At 45.0% G+C, this 19,100-nt stretch overlaps 1 protein-coding gene across 2 annotated transcripts; it reads right to left on the bottom strand.

Moving 5' to 3' along the window:
• Window positions 1-2,532: 2,532 nt before the first annotated feature.
• stx11a (syntaxin 11a) lies at window positions 2,533-17,073 on the bottom strand. Of its 2 annotated transcripts, none has more exons than XM_052012793.1 (2): window positions 16,722-17,073; window positions 2,533-6,519 (listed from the first exon to the last, which is right to left on the bottom strand). In XM_052012793.1, exon 2 carries the CDS (start codon window positions 6,512-6,514, stop codon window positions 5,657-5,659), a length of 858 nt encoding a protein of 285 aa, XP_051868753.1. In that variant the 5' UTR covers window positions 6,515-6,519; window positions 16,722-17,073; the 3' UTR covers window positions 2,533-5,656. The 2 variants fall into 2 exon arrangements, with proteins under 2 accessions (XP_051868753.1, XP_051868754.1); XM_052012794.1 differs by lacking the exon at window positions 16,722-17,073 and adding an exon at window positions 15,217-15,373.
• Window positions 17,074-19,100: the final 2,027 nt, after the last annotated feature.

Here is a 19,100-nt window from a genome sequence, read left to right as displayed (position 1 = left end):
GAAGAACCTGCAATGATAACTCGGACTTCAAAGATTGGGTTTCAGAACCATGATGTCTTCCTTTGTATGAAGTAAGGCTTTAACCCGTGGGAAGAATTTTCTCTTGCATTGCCATTGATGTTCATTTTACAAGGCTCCGTGATATCACACCTGCTCAAACACGGCTTTGCTGTCAAGGGCAGTTGCTTTCGACTCACCTCAGTAATCAGTTCTCAGGTCCATGTTTGAACAAAGGGACCACGGATCATGTGCAATCTGAAGCTGAGCAGTGCTCCTGGCAGAACCCAAAATGAACACCAATGAGCAAGTTATATGTTACTAAGTGCCACACGATGGCTTTCTGACAATCCTCCCAGGTAGCTGAGGGGATACTGATGGGGCACTTAGTGGAATGTGTCCTGCATTTTGTCAACAGCACAGACCGGACTGATTTTCCTCATTACAGCCAGGATATTGTTGACTGTAATAAAGATGTTGGCTCACCACCACCTTCTCGAGATCACTCAGGGATGGGCAATAAATGCCACTCCACTATGTCCACATCTCTAAAATGATTTAAAAAGCCAGTAATGCCTGCTGGGAAGTTTCCCCACTGAGGCAAGTATTTGACTGTGATCCTTTCACAGTCAAATAGCTTCTTAGACCTGTTACCTTTGTCACGAACAGACGAAGAATAGCTCCTGGGGTAAGGGACCAGAAGAATGTGGTGTCTGAAAACAGAACATCGGCAGAAATCAGCAGCTTCAGGGGCAGAGGACAAAAATAGGAAATATTATGTTCATCTATTTGAACGAGTTCTGTTGCAAAACATGCCTTTTAAAGGAAAAGTAACTCTTGCAGCAATCACCGAAAGTCCATTATCAGCAGGCAGCCTGCAGTGTCATATCACAACCCACAGCTCAGCCACTATTTACATCAGCTGCGTCGAAGAGTGAAAACCAACACTTCCTGCTCCTTCCTCATAGGTTGCTTCTCACTGATGGTGAATGCACAGAACTGCTACTTATAATCCATACCCACCAGCACAACTGTGCAGACTTTGTTCTCACTATCCGAGTATGAATATCTTGTTTGGCTGTAGCTCTTTTGCCTCCTCAAACTATCCCATTCGGTAGGTGTGAATAGATTTATGGAACCCTCTTGATTGTCCAGAATGTGAAAATATGCCTAAACCAGCACCAGTGGTGCTTCTAATTGAAAGGGCAGAGTACAGCTCCCACCCCTTCATGGAGAAGGTGAGGGGAGCTGCACTCTGCCCAATGACAGCTAATTTCACACAGCAAGTAAGATGAATAAATGGCAGATTAATCTACTTTCGGTGGTACCAATTGAGGCCAAGAGATCAGCCAAAACCTCAGGAGAACTCCCTTGAATGGTGCCATGGGATCTCGATGGATCCTGAGGTAAGTTTCGAAACCGAATGATGCTGGAGATCTTTCGATGTCAGAAAAAGCTTCCTTAAGTAAGGTAAATAATCTAAAAAGCAGCAACGATTAAAATTTATCAAGAAGAAGCAATGGAATGAAACTCAACACAGAAGGTAATTGAAGAACATGTTGAGAAATAGAGTAGACCACACTCTGGCTTACATGGAGAAAAGTGGGAAATAATGGAAATAATCTTTGGTTTCAATACAAAATATTTCATTAATAAATTTAGAACACAAATTACAAAATAATTGTGACAAGAAATTTTGACTCATTGTGCTGCAAAGTATATGAAATGTTTCCTGAACCATCTCTGCACAGACAGATAACAGCCTCACTGAGAACTTCAGAAGACAATGAGGTTTGACTGTAAAACATGAGCCTGTGCTGAAGGTCCTTGTTCTCATTCATTGATCTTTCCAGATGTTCTTCAAACTTACTATGATTTCAATAAAGGCTTTATTCAACAATTGTGATTTTCCTGTAATATTTTAACAAACAGGAATCCCATGCCCAAGTGTCTGAACCTATTCTCCTAACAGATAAGCTCTATTTTGGGAGCGTGGATTTCTAAAATTAATCCTGTTTTTAGGATTTGCAGCAATAGGTTTAGGATTTATTAATAAAATGCCAAACCGCATATCAAACGATAATGAAAGGGGAAATCATTTAAACTCTTGGCTCCACATTTGACCTAAACCTTATGTTAATTTTTTGAAAAGAAGATTTGGTATGATAATGATCTCCACCAAGAACTTCGTTGGGTTTCCTGCTCCATCATTGTAATGCTACCAGATACCCCACCACACTACACTGAAGTGACACTGAATGAATAGCAATGCTGTTTCGCCTGGCCATGGCAGTTCAGTTTAAGAAATAGCACTCTCAATAACGTGGTTGAGTTTCCACATTGGGTGCAATCAGAAGACCATCACTGATAATGCCAGCAGCAATTCACAGTCATATGGAATGAAAAAAAGACAAGCTTTTATACGACACCTTTCACCATATCAGATCATCCCAAACCACACTATGGCTTCTGAAGTACTTTTGAAGTGTAGTCCCTGCTGTAACCATGGTAGTCATTTTGTGCAACACAATGAGATGATTACCAAATAGCATCTTTTAATGAAGTTGATTGAAAGTTAAATATTGGGCAGGACACAGGACGAGCACTTCTTTAAAACAGTGCCTTCGGAGTTTTATGCATTTTGAGGGGACCTCGGTTTAACATCTTGTCCAAAGACAGCACTGCCGATGGTGCAACTCTCCCATAAAACTACCCACGTGTTTCAGCCTAGACTTTTGCATAATAATATAAAAATAGTCTGCATAACGTCACCAGCTGTAATTCCCAGCATGTAATAATATAATCTGTTATATCACCACTAATAATTCTCATTCAGGAACAGGTCTCTGATTAATTTTCCATTTCCCTACTCCAGGGGAAATCCATCCTCCTACTGACTGCTTTGTGAGCTTGGACAATGTTAGGTTAAGAGCTTATTCATTAACACCCAGACTTCAAATTAAATCCTCTTTCAAATAGTGTATTCACCTGTAATCTACAGACCACAGTATTCATGGGTCATCACCAGGCCCTGGTCTCTCATATTACCATGTTTGGGTTTTTATAAGTTTATCTGCTTCTTCTGTAGAGCAACCCTGTTACTTGTTTACTGTTAAAGACTTGTTGCACTACAACAGTAATGTGAAAAAACGTGTGAACCCCAGTGCCAAATTTCCAAAACATAAAATTAGAGAGCAGGCCAGACATCATGTGTAGGCAAGGACGTGAACTCATATAACTGCACTTTGAACACTTTCCAAGCCTTTCAAGCCAGTAAGAAGCAAAGAACTAAAAAAAATGCTGGAAATTTCAAACAATAACACTGAATGGCAGAGGAATCTGTGGAAGAAACAAATTACGATGAATGGAGTGAGAAATTCTTTAAAACTAACCGTAGAGAGAGGTCACTTGTAATACATAACCTTGCCACCCACTTGCTGCACAGAATGTGGAAAATACTTGAATTGCCCATCCTTAGTTGGCCCAAGGGATCGTGTGGATCCAGATTCCAATTGTGGCCAGTAATTTCCATTGGAAGTTTCAATTTATTTCTGAGGTTAGGAGCAAGGTTATCAGCTCTCTCCACTCACAGCAGAATCTTGGCCACTGTGTGTGTTGAGTGACTGTTCCTGAGTCATCCAGCTCTGGATCAGCCTGGGGCTCTATCTTTGTCGGCCAGATGTCCAGTTCAGAAGAAATAGGGCGTCATATGCTGATATTGGGTCAGGCAGCCAATTCCTGATATAAATACAGAGTGCTTTGCCAACATGAGACTTGGCAACAGTGTTTTACGCCAGCATCTTCTTCCTCCCTCTCTATCCCTTCTCTGCCTCTCTTCCTCTTCCCTCTTGCATTTTCCATCACTTCTCCACCCAACCTGTATCCTCTGCCTCCCACTCTTCCTCTACCCGCTCCTGCTCTCCCCTCAGCTGCGGCGTCTGCAGTCTAACGTCACTCCCTGGACTGCTCGACGGGTTGGTGTGTGTTGGTGGGGTTTGTCATGGAGGCTCCATTACTTGGGAATTGGATTTCATTCATTTTCAGTGTGCTAAAGGGGCTCTGTTCTTTGCCCTAACGCCAAGTCCAGACTCACCTCACAAAACAAACGCTGTTACAGGGATCTAACTGTGAAGACATCATGGGGTGCCAGGTAACTGAGAGAGAATGGGAGGGTTGGCTGGTGCAGGGAGTGCAGGAAATGGAGTAGGAGAGGGGAAATTGATGGGTGAGGGACAAAACTGGAGAAAGCGCAGTGACACTGGGCACCCAGTGGTAGGTCTTGGCCTGACTGGGTCCAGTGGCATAATCTGGATCCATGGCAGTTCCAGGATGAGGCCTCTCCATTCCAATCACTGGGCCACGTTGCTGCTAGTCTCCAGGTGGAAGGGATGATAATACATGGGTCTCCGCATGAGATTTATACAACGTAAAAACAATGTACCAAAGAGAACACTTCAAGTCACACATGATTGTCTACTTTCATCTTCATTGAACCATAAATTTATAATGTAGCTTGTAAGTCATGATCCTTTGATCCATTAATTGTTGGTAGGAAAGTTATGGATATTGCCGCAGTGATGATGTTATCACGAGCACAAAATATGATGGGGAGATGACCCCTGTGAGAGAATGTGTCCAGTCCAGTTTCCTGATGGGCAGGTCTTCAACAGCAAATACTTCAACACATTTTTTATGTACCACTGATCTCAGAAAAGATACAAATGGCTACCATTTCTGGGCATATTTATTTGACTCTGAAATGCTGGTCATGTGGTCTTTCCTGGCTTGGAATTCAACTTTTGTAGATTTGGCGCCCAGGGAGGGAGTGTGATAAGGGAGAAAGAATACAGGACAGCCTTTTTCCCTCTAACATAATGGAAGTCCCATTCAACAAAGGACATACATGAACCAGTTGGTCTGCATGGTAATTTTCCTTGTTAGAGTACACAAATTAACAGATTTATCACATTCATTACTGTAAGTTCAGGCACCTGAACACACATGGTCCCCAACCTCTCTTTCATCACTTTCCCTCCTGCTCCTGCCATCTTCTTCTCCCCTCCTCTCCATCCACCCCACGTTGCCCACGACCCCTGCAATAGCCACCCCCAACCCCACCGAACATCTTTCAACTGAAAGTACAGTGGGTAATGAACTAGGGAAGATAGGGTAGTTGGATTAAATAACATAGCACCAGAACATAAAGCTATTCACACCGTACAAAACTCAACCGCCATTATCAAATGATCACCAATCACAGAACAAACAAAACTGTGTTACAGTAATTCCATGTGCCATCCTGCCACCGTACAAGGTTCTGCCTCTGGAGTCAACTAAGAAACACCTGGCCTGTATTTCAAGTCCAGAATTGGAAAAAGGAGTAGACCTGTGTTGTACAGGGGTGGGAGGGTCTTCAGTCTTAGGTCAGGGGGTTGCGTAGGGTAGGACAGGGATAGGGAAACAAAGCAAACTCCATAATTCAAATCCATCCCTCTAACTTGGAGAGGCTGCAGGTTTCGAGAATGCCACCAACATAAAGACAATGTCATTGCATTTGTTTCAGACCATTTCCTTGGGGAAGGTGCCACTTAGCTTTGCGGTGAAATTGTGAAGCAGCATCAAGGCAGAGAGAGAGCTGGTGGGAGGAGAGGACATTGGGTCAGGGGCAGCAACCGCAACAGCAGAAGATCTGTCGACAGATGTTCTTTCTTTTGAGCTCCACTGCCTTAGCCAGTTGAGTCCTGGCAACCCCAACATAGTCTTGCACCTTCTGCACATTCACCTCAATGTTGTTCAGAGTCTCAGACTGTTGCTCCACCAGCAAGGCCATCTGCAAGAACAGATCATGGATGTCCCGGACTCTGGACTCGAGCTTCAGCAGCTCCTGGTGGCGTTGCTCAATTTCCGACAGTGCAGTTCGTGCCCCTCGCACCTCACTCAGCAGGTTCCCGGAGAACACATCCCACTTACCCTGTTCTATCATTTCCTCCATCTCATTACTGGACACATCCTTCCCCATGATCTCCAGCTGCCGCTGGATCCGGATCTTGCAGTTTTCCCGCTGCTTCATCTCCTCCATGTTGTACTCTGACATGGCATTGTGGAAAGCATGAAGAAGGGTATAATGCTGTGCCTTGGCAATGCGAACAATGGCAGCGTTGGGCCCATGAGTCTCTGTTAACTCCTCTATGTAGTTGTTCAGGTTCTGCAACCTCTGCTGAATCTTCTCACCTTGGCTTTTTATGGCTTTAGCAATGGAACTTGAATCCCGCTTAATGCTGCTGAAACGTCGCATTGAGGTCAGGAAGCGGGTGTTCTGCTTCCCCAGGCGCCTGATGTCCACCTTTAGACGCCCATTTTCCTCCCAGATCTGGTGTACTACCTTATAAAGGTTCTGTAAAATGAAGTCGCATTCAAACACCAAGCTCTCCTGAGGGGAATCAAACTTATCGTGAGCCTCTGTCGAGTGTTGATGAAGTTTTGAAAGCTCTATCAATTCCTCAAGCCTGTCCTTCATTGTCTCTGAAAGAACAGAAGAAAGTGAACACTAAAATAAACCAATGTCACCAGGAATAAATTACTTACAAACCTCCATGCATCCTAATAACCAAGTTTACAATCTCCAATAAAAATCTTGTATAGAATTGGCACTTTTCAGTACCTCAAGAAACGCCAAAATACATTGCAGCAAACTACTTATTTTTGAAATACCTCATTGTAATGTTGGAAATGTGGCAACCAATTATTGCACAGTTAAACTTCACAAACAGCAATAATATAAATAATCCGATAATCTGTTCCACTGATAGTGGTTGAAGGGTAGATATTGACCCTGGAAACTTACTTCAAAATCTCATCAGTAAGTTTGAACCTTAGACAGTAAACTGCTCTTTCAGTACCGGTCCTCAGGTGGTGCAGGGCTCCTTCAGCATTGCCCCTCCAAAAGTACAATGCTTCCTAAGAACTATCCTTTCAAGTGTGCATTGATACCATTACACTACCCTCTAACAGTACATTGATTCCTTAGCAACTCCTTGCAGCCATGCAATGCTCCCCCAGACTGCTCCACCGATATTGCAGCACTCTCTCAGCACAGCCTCTCCAAACGGGCAGCACTCAATCAGTTAATGCCCTTCCATTACTACAGCTACGTCTCTCCAACAGTGAACATGAACTCAGTATCATTCCTCCAACACTGCAGTGTATCGTTAATACTGTTCTTTGACAGTACAACATTCCTTCATTACTTCCCTTCAACAGCCTCTCAGTACTGCCCCCCCAACAGTGCAGAGTTCCCTCAGTATTGGCTCGAGGTGGCAGCTCGATAATATTTTCAAGTCACTCCTGGGATGCAGGGTGCAACTTCCCACACCATTATGTGCTAATCTAATTCCAATGAATCCAAGTTTAACCTGATAGGAAACAAATGGATTGAGACTGCACAGAGGAGAGAAATCTGCGGGGCTTTGCCATGGCAATAACTTCCTGGATTTGGGTGATAAATTCTGAAGAAAGGTATGGTATGATCTGTTGACAGGTGAGATGAAGTTGACTGGGTGGAGGTTCATGTTGAACATGAGTATCAGACCAGACCCATTGGGTCAGATGGCCTGATTCTGCACTATGATCTATCTGTATTTCCCATGTACTAGAGGGAGAATTTCTGGGATGAATCTCCTTTGATTTCCAACCACAAACAGCAAATGTTACACAAAAACAATGTAAATAGCATGGAATGATTTCTTCCCGTTTTGATTTTTCCTCACTTTGACAATATTCTTCCCATCCCCATCTGAGCCTCTTCCTTCAGTGCTACCCCACTAACAATGCAGTACTCTTCCAGCACTGCCCCTCCAGAAGTGATGCTCTCAGTTAGTAATGGCCCCACCGTCTTCATAACACCATGGATGTCCATCCCACCGCACCTCCATTCCACACCAGGACGGCCTGAGGGTCCTCTGCTCCTTGCTTGAATTAAGGTCAAACTAGTCCTCCTCCACCACCACTGTGCGAAATTGTTCTCACATCAAACAACCTTTCCTCCAACTTCACTCACTTCCTCCAAATACAGGATGCTTCAATGGGAATTGTTCCTAGCGAAGCCTGCCTTTTTGAGGGATATACAGTATATTCTTTGCTTCAATCTGATCAGGGCTCATCCTTTACCTCCTTTTGGAGACACTGATGCCTATTGAGGCCCCCTCCTACCCCCAAAGTGGAAAATTTCACCCATGTTGCTGCTAATTTTCACCTAAAACCAACGCATCAACTACCTCACCAGTTATTCATTTTAAAACCCTGGGATGATGTCCATCAGGATGCTGGAGATGTGCCAGTCCCCAGCTCCAACAATCTGTTCAGTCTTACTGCCCCAGTGATTGTCATTTTCCTGAGTTCCTCCTTTCTTTCCAATTCCTGATTTACAGCTATTTCTGGGATGTTACTTGTATCCTCTATTATGAAGATTGAATGCAAAGTACTTCTTTAGTACACCTATTGTCTATTTATTTTCCATTACTAATTTCCTGGAGTCACCTTGTTAACACTTTTTTATAACATTTATGTTAACTCTTACTACCCGTTGTTACATTTCTATCTGGTTTGTTCAACTATTTATTACTGTTTTTAACTTTCCAATCCTTCAACTTCCCACTCATCTTTATGCTTTTACTTTAAATTTGATACTATTTTTAACTTCTTGAGTTAACCAGAAGTAGAGGGTTTTCCCCTGGGAAATTTTCTTTCTTATTGGACTTTGTCTCTTGTGTAATCCCCTGAAAATGTCTGCCCCTGCATCTCAACTGGTTGAGCCCTTCACCAAATTAGCCAGTTCAATTTAGCTAGTTGTGCTTCCACACCCTCACAATTGCTCTTATTTGTTTAAAATAATGGACTTGGACCTATTCTTCTCTCTCTCAAACTGAACATAACATTCAATAATATTAGGAACACTGCTATTTCGGGGCACCCACATTGTGAGGTCATTAATTAATCTTATCTCATTGCACGATACCTCTCCTAATATAGCCGGCTCTTTGGTTAGCTGTTCGAAGAAACTATCTTGGGAACACTCCATGAAATGTTATCAAGGCATCCTTTGGACATCAGAATTTTCCAGTCTCTATGTAAACTAATATCCTCCATGATAATTGCCATACCTTTTGGAAAGTATTTTTCCTATTTACTCCATGTTAGGGGATCTGTACGCAACTGAATTTTTGCCTTTGTTATTTTTCACCTCCACCCCATGTAACCACATACTGGTTTCCTGAAGCTAGCTGATCCCTCTCTCTGTTGCATTAAGATCATCACCGATTAATGATCACTTTCTTCACCTTTTCCTAGTTTCCTGTCCTTCCCAAATGTCATGAACCCTTCCTGTCTTCTGGTCCCAATCTTTGTCAACCTGCGGCCCTGCCTCTGTAATGGCAGTCAGATCATAGTTATTTATTTCCATTTCTGTGCTCAGTATATTTGCTTTCTTTGAATGCTAGCTGCATTCAGCTACAGAGCGTTTCGTTCTGCCCTTTTATCATTTTTGTAACCTCCAGCTTTATCTGTTGATTCTCTCTTAGATTTGTTCTTTCTAACTCTTCCTGTCACAGTCTGTCATTTTCAATCTTGATATCTCTCTCACGAGCATCATCTCTATTCTTTGATTTTCCAGATCATTCCAATCTTGATCCCTTGCCCGCACTATTTATTTAAAAATCTTCTTTAATTCCCTAGTTATGCATTGCTGTTCTCATGACAGTTTGGAGACAAGAGGTCCAGCAAGTTTGAGGACAGGACAGGGGAGAGAGGCTCAGAAAGTTTAGGGACAGTGTAAAGACAAAGGTTCTGTGGCTTTAAAAGTGATGGAGGAGACAGATGCCTCCTGGGCTTTGGAAGAGTGCAGAGACAGAGAATCCATGAGTTTAGAGGTAGCGGAGGAAATTGTGGCCTTCTGGGTTCAGGATAATGCAGAGAGAGGGGACCTTGGGGTTTACAGCCAATGTAGGAGACAGAGCCCCCATGGATTTAGGGACAGTGTGGGAGTCAGAGGCTTTATGGGTTTGGGGCAGTGAGGAAGTCAGAGACCCTGGGAGTTTAGAGGCCATGTGGAGCCAAGACCATGTGTGTTTGGGGGCAGTGTGAAAGACTTGTGGGTTTTGTGGCAGATAGAGGCCTTGGAAGTTTAGGGGCATTGGGCTGACAAAGAGTTGCCAGGATATTGGGAGCCACACAGCAGTTGTAAGCCCTGTGGGTTTAAAATCAGCATGGGAGAGAGAGTTTGGAGTCATTGCATAGGCCAGGTGATGATGGTGGTCGAGTGAGACGCTCCCACAGAATGAGTCTGTCACCACCCGCAGAGAAGGTATACAGTGGGACCTTCCGAGCCACCCTCCGCTCACCTAGTGAATGTGGTCTAGTGGCAGCCAGCACCGAGTGGGTGGTTGAAGACTCTCCTAAGGCTTTCTGGGAGAGGTCTGGGGCTTCTGGGCTGGGCCTCAAGCCTTCAGGCTGTGCGGTTGCTACAACTAGGGGCAGGGAAGCCAACTGGCAATTGTGAGCAAACAATCAATGGGGCAAGTGGTGGGGCAGCTACTGTTTGGGAGAGAGTGAGTGGCTGGCAGCTGGAGAACTGGGCTGAGGTGGGGGAGAACAGGGGAATTGGGAGGGAAAGGAAGTGGCAAGGAGTGAGAGGGAAGTGGATGAGTGAAGGGGAGGAGAGCAGAGGCAGGGTCCAGAGTGAGGTAATTAGGGGAGGGGGCAAAAGTAGGAACACTGTGGGAGGGTGGAAGTGAAGCACAGAGGAGCTGGATCCTGAGGAAGGGAAGCTAAGAGGGTGTGAGCAAGATCATGTCTGATTGTGTGTGTCTGTGCAGCAGAAACTGCCCTCCAATCATTCTGGTTCCCCTTGCCATTGAATCAAGACCTCACTCTGTCAAGATGGTATGGTGGCTGGCATGCAACGGTCAAATGCATTGACATCTTCCTTCTCAGGAATGCCTTAGAAGAGGAGAATGGTGAGAAAAAAGCATAGTTAATCTCCCAAACTTACATTAGACTTTGTTGGAATTGTGTAAGAGTCAGATACAGCGAGGCCAGGGTGGGAATGGGACGGAGAATTGTAGTGACAGTAAATTGAAGCTCAATGTCACTCTTGGGGATTGAACAGAGGTTTTCCACAGGCATTCAATTTGCATTTGGTTTCCACAATATGGTGTCGTGAATATGAATTTGGAAGATTGCTGCTTCAGCTGAAAGGAGTGATTGTGCCATGGTTCCGAGTGCTGGTTCTCGATTCTGCCCCTTATGCCCATTGATGGTGCCTTGTCGTGCAGCACATGGTTTCCATGCACTACTGTTTGCCTAATGACACACACCTGAGTTCCATCAGGAGACTAATATAAGAACCCTGGTTTCACAAACACTAGTGGCTGGATTATTGGTCTATCTCTGGGTTTACTTTGTCTCCTGGCTGCTTAGAGCTGTTAACTCTAGAGCAGTCCTGGTTTTGCTGTTTCTGTGTCGCGACTCCATCTCAGAGTCCCGAGGCAAGATTCCTTCTGTTTGCCGTTCTGTGTTTGGTACTGAGGAGGCATCCTGACTCCAGTCTTGTTCTGGTGTCCTGCATTTGGGTTCTCCACGATCTCGCTCTTTGTGTGACATTGTGACAGATTGGGTCCCCAGATTGTGAGCAGGGAAGACGCAAGTCTTACATCTCCTGCCATGGCATGGGAAGATACCATAAGAAGGGAGATGGACACTGATGGAGAAAGAAGAATGAACCAGAATGGGAACACTTCCTAGGGAAAAGTGAGAGGGGAGGAGAGGTGAAGATATGTCTGATGGTGGCAGAATCCATTGAATACGGAGGCTGATGGGATGGCTGGTGGCACCCAGTTCTTGCTCTGGGTGGAAGGAGAGAGGCTGAGAGTAGAATCAGAGTCATAAAGTCATGCAGCACAGAAAAAGGCCCTTTGGCCCACCACATCCATACCAACCATTGTACCCATCTATGTGGCACTTATCATGTTTACCCACAATAGGTCCAGAGCCTTCTATGCCATGGTGATTCAAGTCAAGTACTTGTCTAGATGCTGCTTAAGTGTTGTAATAAAGTCCAAAGTAAGGTAGTGGAGCAACACCTCATCTCCTGACTTGGTTTATTGCAGCTTCAAGACTCAACAATGAGTTCAACAATTTCAGATAATGAGTTGCAGAGAAACTTCTTCTTTTGGAGGTTAGTGAATCTCTGGAATTCTCTGCCCATGAGGGCAGTGGAGGCCATTAGATATACCTTCGCTGGAGACATGAATATTTGAAAGACTGAAGAATTGAGTGTGAGGGGGAATTGGCACAGAAGAGGAGTTGAAACCGGCAAAGATCAACCATAATCATATTGAACGGCAGGGCAGGCTTGAGGGGCCTGCTCCTGCTCTTATGTTCATGTTCTTGTGACCTCTAACATTAACTCATCTCTCTCCAAATCCTGTCTACCCTGCTCAGTATTTGCAGCATTTTCTGCTCCTGTTACTTGTAAACACTGTCCCTGGTGGGCTTGTATGTAATTTTAATGAGGTGAAATTTAACTTTCATTCTTAAAGAGATTTTGGTGTGTGTCAATCCCAAATGTTTACTGACTAGAGGTTATTTTGTGTTCCCACTGTTCCCATCTGATTTGCATGAAATTTGAGTGAACCTGGATCAGCAGAATACTCCAGTTTCAAGTCTAATTTAGTGGTTGTTCTCAAAGGAAAATACTAATCCTGCATTGTAGTCCATAGCTTCCTAGAAGTGGCAACATGAGTAGATGGGTGGTAAAGATGGTGTAGCATATAAAGGTCAGGAAGTCATGTTGCAGCTGTTTGAAACACCGGTTAGGCCTCTTGGAGTATTGTGCAGTTCTGGTCACTATTATAGGAAGGATGCGGAGGCTTTGGAGGGGGTGCACAAGAGAATTTGCCATTCAGAGAGGCTGGACAAACTTGGATTGTTTTCTCCGGAGGCTGAGGGGTGACCTGATTGAAGTACTTAAAATTATGAGAGGCATAGATAGGAATGATAGAGATTTTCCCAGGATGGAAATGTCAAAGAGAAAGGGCTTAGCTTTAAGGTGAGAGGGAGAAAGTTTAGAGGAGATTTAAGAGGCAAATTTTAAGAGTGTTAGTTGCCTGGAAAGTGCTTCCAGGGGAAGTAGTGAAAGCAATTATAAAAGCAGTGTTTAAGGGACATTTGGACAGGCACTTGAACAGGCAGGAAATGAAGGGACATAGACCATGCGCAGGCAGATGTGGTTTAAATTGGCATCATGGTCAGCACAGACATCATGGCCTGAAGGGTCTGTTCCTGTGCTGTACTGTTCTCCGTAAAAATTATAAACAGTTAAAAATGTTTATCTTGCTTTCATTCCTTCTGCACTTTACATCAGGGCTTGCTGGGAGATAGATAGTTAGATGGGTGGATAGAGAGAGAGAAGGGTGGAACAAAGGATTAGAGAGTGGGAATCAAAAGGGGAGAGAGGAAGGGGGTTCAGGCAGATTGGGAAAGGGAGAAAGAGGGGAGAGAGAGAGCATCAGGGGAGATATAAGAGGATGGCGAGGGAGAGAAGCAGGGAGAGGGGGGTAGAGAGGGAGCGAGATGGAAGGGTGGAGAGTAACGAGCAGAAAGTGACAGTTTCCCCCGCTCCTCCTCCCCAGAAGCCGGACAGACTGAGTGCCCGCTAAACATTCCGTCAGATATTTCTCTCCAGCCAGCTGGTCGAGCCAGTTTGGGGGTAAATCTGACGAGAGACTTCAAGTATAACTTGAAGTACAACTTCACATACCAGCTGTGCTTATCTGAACCCCAGAGACACAAGAGATTCTGCAGATGCTGGAATACAGACCAAGAAACACACATCGCTGGAGGAACTCAGCGGGTCAGGCAGCATCTATGGAGGGAAATAAACAGTCGACGCTTCGGGTGGAGACCCTTCATCAGGACTGGAAAGGAATCCCTCGCCCCTGCTCACCGACCTTCCCCCTCTCACCTGGACTCAACTCTCACCTGCCAGCCTGTGTTCCCTCCCCCCTCCCCCGACCTGCTTGTTCCGGCTTCTGCCCTCTTCCTCTCCAGTCCTGATAGAGGGTCTCCACCCGAAACGTCGACTGTTTATTTCCCTCCATAGGAGCTGCCGGACCTGCTGAGTTCCTCCAGCATTTTGTGTACGTTAGATGAACACTGGCGTCGATATACAACCAACGATTGGGCCTGCTATATCACGCAGCAATTCAAATGTTGGTGTTATCGACAGAGTCTGACCTCAGCTCTTCGCAGAGATTGCCCGGACCCCGGAACGGTGGAATGAAACGGTGACCCGCCCTGCCAGACTTTGGCTCCGCATGTTAAACTGGGCACACCTTCGCAGGCATCCCCAGGGGCTGCCCGCCCGATGGACACACACGAACTTTATGCGGAAAAATCCGCGTCATTCAGAAAAAAAACATTATTCGCTTTGTCGTCTTCTCCAAAGCACTGAGGTAGATCTAAAACAACATGATCAATGCATTTCTTTAGATCTGCTCCAGTCTGTTTCGCCTCCGGCAGGTTTTCCACCTTGGCCGGCAAAAGTTATTTCACAAACATTCGCACTGAACTTGCCGTACTCGAATCCTCGTGTATGGTTTGTAGATCCAGAAGCGACAGCCAGCGGAGGCCCTCGTTCAAAAAAAGCAGCCGGACATTACAGCTGGATTCACCCCTCCCCTGTGGTCATTACCTTTGGAACAGCTTCTTATCCAGTCCCCGGGACCAGGGTTGACGTAAGACGAGAGGAGAAGGGGCGAGGGTGGGGAAAGGATAATTAAAATAAAAAGCTGAATTGAGTCTCCAAGCACCAATTTCGGAAATACTGATCCCTCTTACTCTGGGATGTCTCCTGTTTTAGCCTCACCCAAGCCCAGCATCACACAACTCTTCATTCCACCCCACTGACCTTTTCTGCTTATTACGATTCCTTTCCTCTAACGTTCACCTGTCTCTCTCCAAATCCTGTCTGACCTTCGAAGTATTTCCAGGACTTTCTGCTTTCGTTTCTTGTAAATACCCTGTCTAACAGGAATGAAAGTTATTTAAGTGAGGCCAGTTTTAATTTTCATTTTGAAAGGGATCTTGTGTTCCGTGGTCCCACTGACTGGAGCTCATTTTATGTTCCCACTGTCCTCATCTGATTCGCATGAAGTTTGAGCATACCTTGATCCGCAGAATAGTGCAGTTTCAGGTCTAATGCAATAGTTGGTCCCTCGGAAGAAATGCCAGCCCGGTGGTATGGGTCCCCGCCGTCTCACAGCCCCAGCGATACGGGTTCGATTCTGCCCTCGGATGTTGTGTGGAGTTGGCACGTGTGGGGTTTCCCCGCGGGCTCCTGCCTCCTCCCACATGCCAAAGACGTGCTGTTTGGTGACTTCACTGACGTCTATAGGTTGCCCCTCATGTAGATGGGCAGCAGGGAAAACGGGGTTGGGGAGTGGGCACCGTGGATGCAGGAGGAATAATGAGACGAATGCGAATGGGTGCTTGATGGGCTGAAGGGCCTGAATCTCCCTCTCTCTCGGTAGGATTAGGATGGGAACAACGCAGCAATGGTCAAGTGAACAGTTCTATTAAAGTTCTGGTTAATAAGAGGAACTACTTCGGAGAGATCGCCGTCCTGTTTGGATGGTATCGTGGTCTGTCTCTACCCACCAGGGCTCACTCACACTCCAACTTTCCAAAGAAGCGCTTCAGTATCTACAGCAAATATCACTGAAACTGTTTCAAAAAGGTTGGCCCCCTTTCAAATATTTGGCCGGGGACGATACCAATGTCATGAAAGAGTGAGAATACAAGAAATGAAATGGCAACCGAAGAAACATTCATAACGACTGAATGGAAGGAGAGAGGCTGAGAGTAGATTCAGAGTCATAAAATCATGCAGCACAGAAAAAGGCCCTTCGGCCCACCACGTCCATGCCAGCCATCAAGTACCCATATATGCGGCACTAATCACGTTTACCCACAATAGGTCCAGAGCCTTCTATGCCATGGTGATTCAAGTCAAGTACTTGTCTAGATGCTTCTTAAGTGTTGTAATAAAGTCCAAAGTAAGGTAGTGGAGCAACCCAGCATCACACACCACGCTGGTGTGGATATAACCCAGCATTCAGTCTTCACTTTAAAGCTCTAAACTCTCCCACACCATTGTGTGAGGGTCTTCAGCGCACTCATGGAAGAAAGCCCATCACCTTCCCGGGGCGGTCTATAGAAGGGCTGTGAGTGTACCAGCTCAACCGTGCCCGCATGGACACCGCCCCTGCCTCCACTCAAACGGGGAACTGGTCTTACTGCAACCAAGAGAATGTGGAAGAAACTGTTCCCCCGCACACTTCACTGCATCCGCACCTTCAACCCATTTTGTTGGGATATTGAGTTTGTGTTTGGGATGGACGAATCTTTGGACGGGCGACCCCCGGGCGTCTTTACCCGATTCAGCTCGATGAACTGATCCATTTCATTTTGCTGCCCATGAATATATAATAATGGTTCAACGGTGTAAGTTGTTGACCATTATTTTATTTCACAGACTTTTCATGAAACTTACAAGCAGTCAGCAGCTAAAATTAGAATTAAAATTTCTCGAGCGAAGCAGCACTATAAAGAAGCTATTTCCTCAGACTGAGCGATGGTTGTTCAGAGAACAGGAAATGCTAGTCACTTACCGAGATAACCCCCGCAGCAAGAGTCCTGCTCGTGGAGCGAGGAGGCAAGTCGGCTTCTCGGAACAGAATGACGGGCTGCTCGGTAGTGAGCAGTTTGTTGACCAGTCTGGGCTTGTCCCGGAGATCTGCGGCACTTGTTTTCTTCCAGTGACTGATCAAAAGCAGAATACCATTCGGAGTCTCTCTAAGTGTTCCTCCCACGCTGGGTGTGAACGCCAGCGCAGAATCCTGTACCTGTGGCTAACGTGGACCATTTACAGTCCCTTGCTGGTCTGAGTCTTGTGTTGAGGCTGAGGAGAGGCAGGCTGGAATCAGCACCCAATCATTGTGACAGAATGCTGCGCCCATGATCGGAAGGTGCTATTGGTGTACCATGTGATTACAACATCGTTCTGGGAAGTGACACCTAGATGTAGAAACAGTTTCCTCCACTGCGGGTGCTTTCAAGCGAATGACAGGGGAAAGAGAACTGTACTCGGTTCCCATCATAAACAGCTCATTGCCATCAACAAACCCCGTTTACTCAGAATTCCTCCTCTCGTTAACAGTGCGTTAGACGCAAATACACTTATTTTTGTCTTAACCTGCAAACACTGTGAACGAATGTCGCTGCCGGGTTGTAAATCAGGACTTCAGTCGCTGTTCGCTGTTTCTCGAAATCCATGGTGGTACATGTTTAATTACTTCAGTAAGTTAAGCAGTTGTCCAAGAATCCTGTAAATTCAGTGTCACCTCAGCAATCGGCACCTTCTTGAATTTGTTGAAGTTGTGGGAAAATAGCAGCTGAGGAAGGAGCAATAATTTTTTTTAATTTCAAAAATAGACTTTATTCTTTATATATATATAAGAAGAATTGGAATTGGAATTGGTTTATTATTGTCACTTGTACCGAGCTACAGTGAAAAACTTGTCTTGCATATTGTTCATACAGATCAATTCATTCCACAGTGCATTGAGGTAGTACAAGGTAAAACAACATAGAATGCAGAGTAACGTGTCACAGCTACAGGGAAAGTGCAGTGCAGGAAGACAATAAGGTGCAAAGTCATAGCAAGGTCGATTGTGAGGTCAAGAGTCCATTCTCATCCTAATAGGGAACAGCAGGATAGAAGCTGTCCTTGAGCCTGGTGGTAGGTGCTTTCAGACTTTTGTACCTTCTACCTGATGGAGAGGGGAGAAGAGGCAATGTCCAGGGTCGGTGGGTGGGGTCTTTGATGATGCTGGCTGCTTTCCTGAGGCAGTGCAAAAACAAAACTTTAACATTCATGGTTGTTACATTCAGTAGTGTAAACTTTAAAGAAAAAAAACACAAACAAACATAGCACCGTTGCCCCTCACGTGGCTCCCTGAGGTGATACCCCTTTCATTGTTCCAGGGACTACCCCACCCAACTCAGTCCCTCCATGTGCCATCATGGAAGGAGGCTAGACTGTGATCCTTCCCTGCAGAGCCTTAGCATTGGCTGCACCAATGATGCCAAGATATTTCGGACATGTACAACTCTTCGTCATCTTGTTAAATTGCTAACATGCAGCAATAGGACTACAACACACGGTAAAGTGTAGAGGAGTAGGGGTGACAGAAGAGAGCTTCACAGAGCTTCTTAATGTATTAATTCTTGGTGCATGGGAGTCACTGACAGGGCCAGTGACTATTGACCAGCACCAGCTGTCCTTGATCATTGGTGGGGTCCTGCCTTCATGAATCCTTCTTTGAGGGCCTGACACTGAGAGTATCAGCAAGACAAACAGAGAGAGAAAATAACAGGCCTGGTATCAGACAGCATATCAGGAAGGGCATCAGAGAGGGCATTAGAGAATGCATCAGAGAGCAATTTGGCCAGAGAATCATAATATCAAAGGGTATATTAGCAAGTATATTAGTGACAGTATCTCAGAGAAAAACACAAAATCAGATTATTAAAACATAAGACTGTCAGCAAGAGTATCAACATTACAAGTACATAAAAGATATTTTCAAAGGAGTGCCCAAGAGAATCAATGAGAGTAACAGAAAGTGCATTAGAGGAAGTAATAGAACGGGGTATCAGAAAGACTGCCAAAAATTACCAGAGTAACTGAGAGTACCCAAGAGTTTCAGAGAGCAAATTGGCCAGAAAACAGATCATAGATTGTATCAGAGTGTTACAGAGAATCAGATGGAGTAGTAGAAATTGTATTATAGAGAGTATCAGAGCCAATAATAGCATTAGATGCATTAGAGGAGCTAGGGGGCAGAATATGACAGATTATCAAATAACAGGTCAGGAACAGGCCCTTCGGCCCACAATGTTGTGCCAGACCAATTGAATTAATAATCAAATGCCCAACTAAATTATTCCCTTCTGCCTACACAATGTCCATATTCCTCCATTTCCTG

The sequence above is a fragment of the Pristis pectinata genome, chromosome 3 (assembly GCF_009764475.1).
Source record: "Pristis pectinata isolate sPriPec2 chromosome 3, sPriPec2.1.pri, whole genome shotgun sequence".
Lineage (NCBI taxonomy): Eukaryota > Metazoa > Chordata > Chondrichthyes > Rhinopristiformes > Pristidae > Pristis > Pristis pectinata.
Note: the sequence above shows the minus strand (reverse complement) of the source record. Positions and strands in the feature narration are given on the sequence as shown.

Excerpts from the sequence above, each read along its gene's own strand:
- stx11a (XM_052012793.1), bottom strand. The coding sequence starts at position 6,514 with ATGAAGGACAGGCTTGAGGAATTGATAGAGCTTTCAAAACTTCATCAA.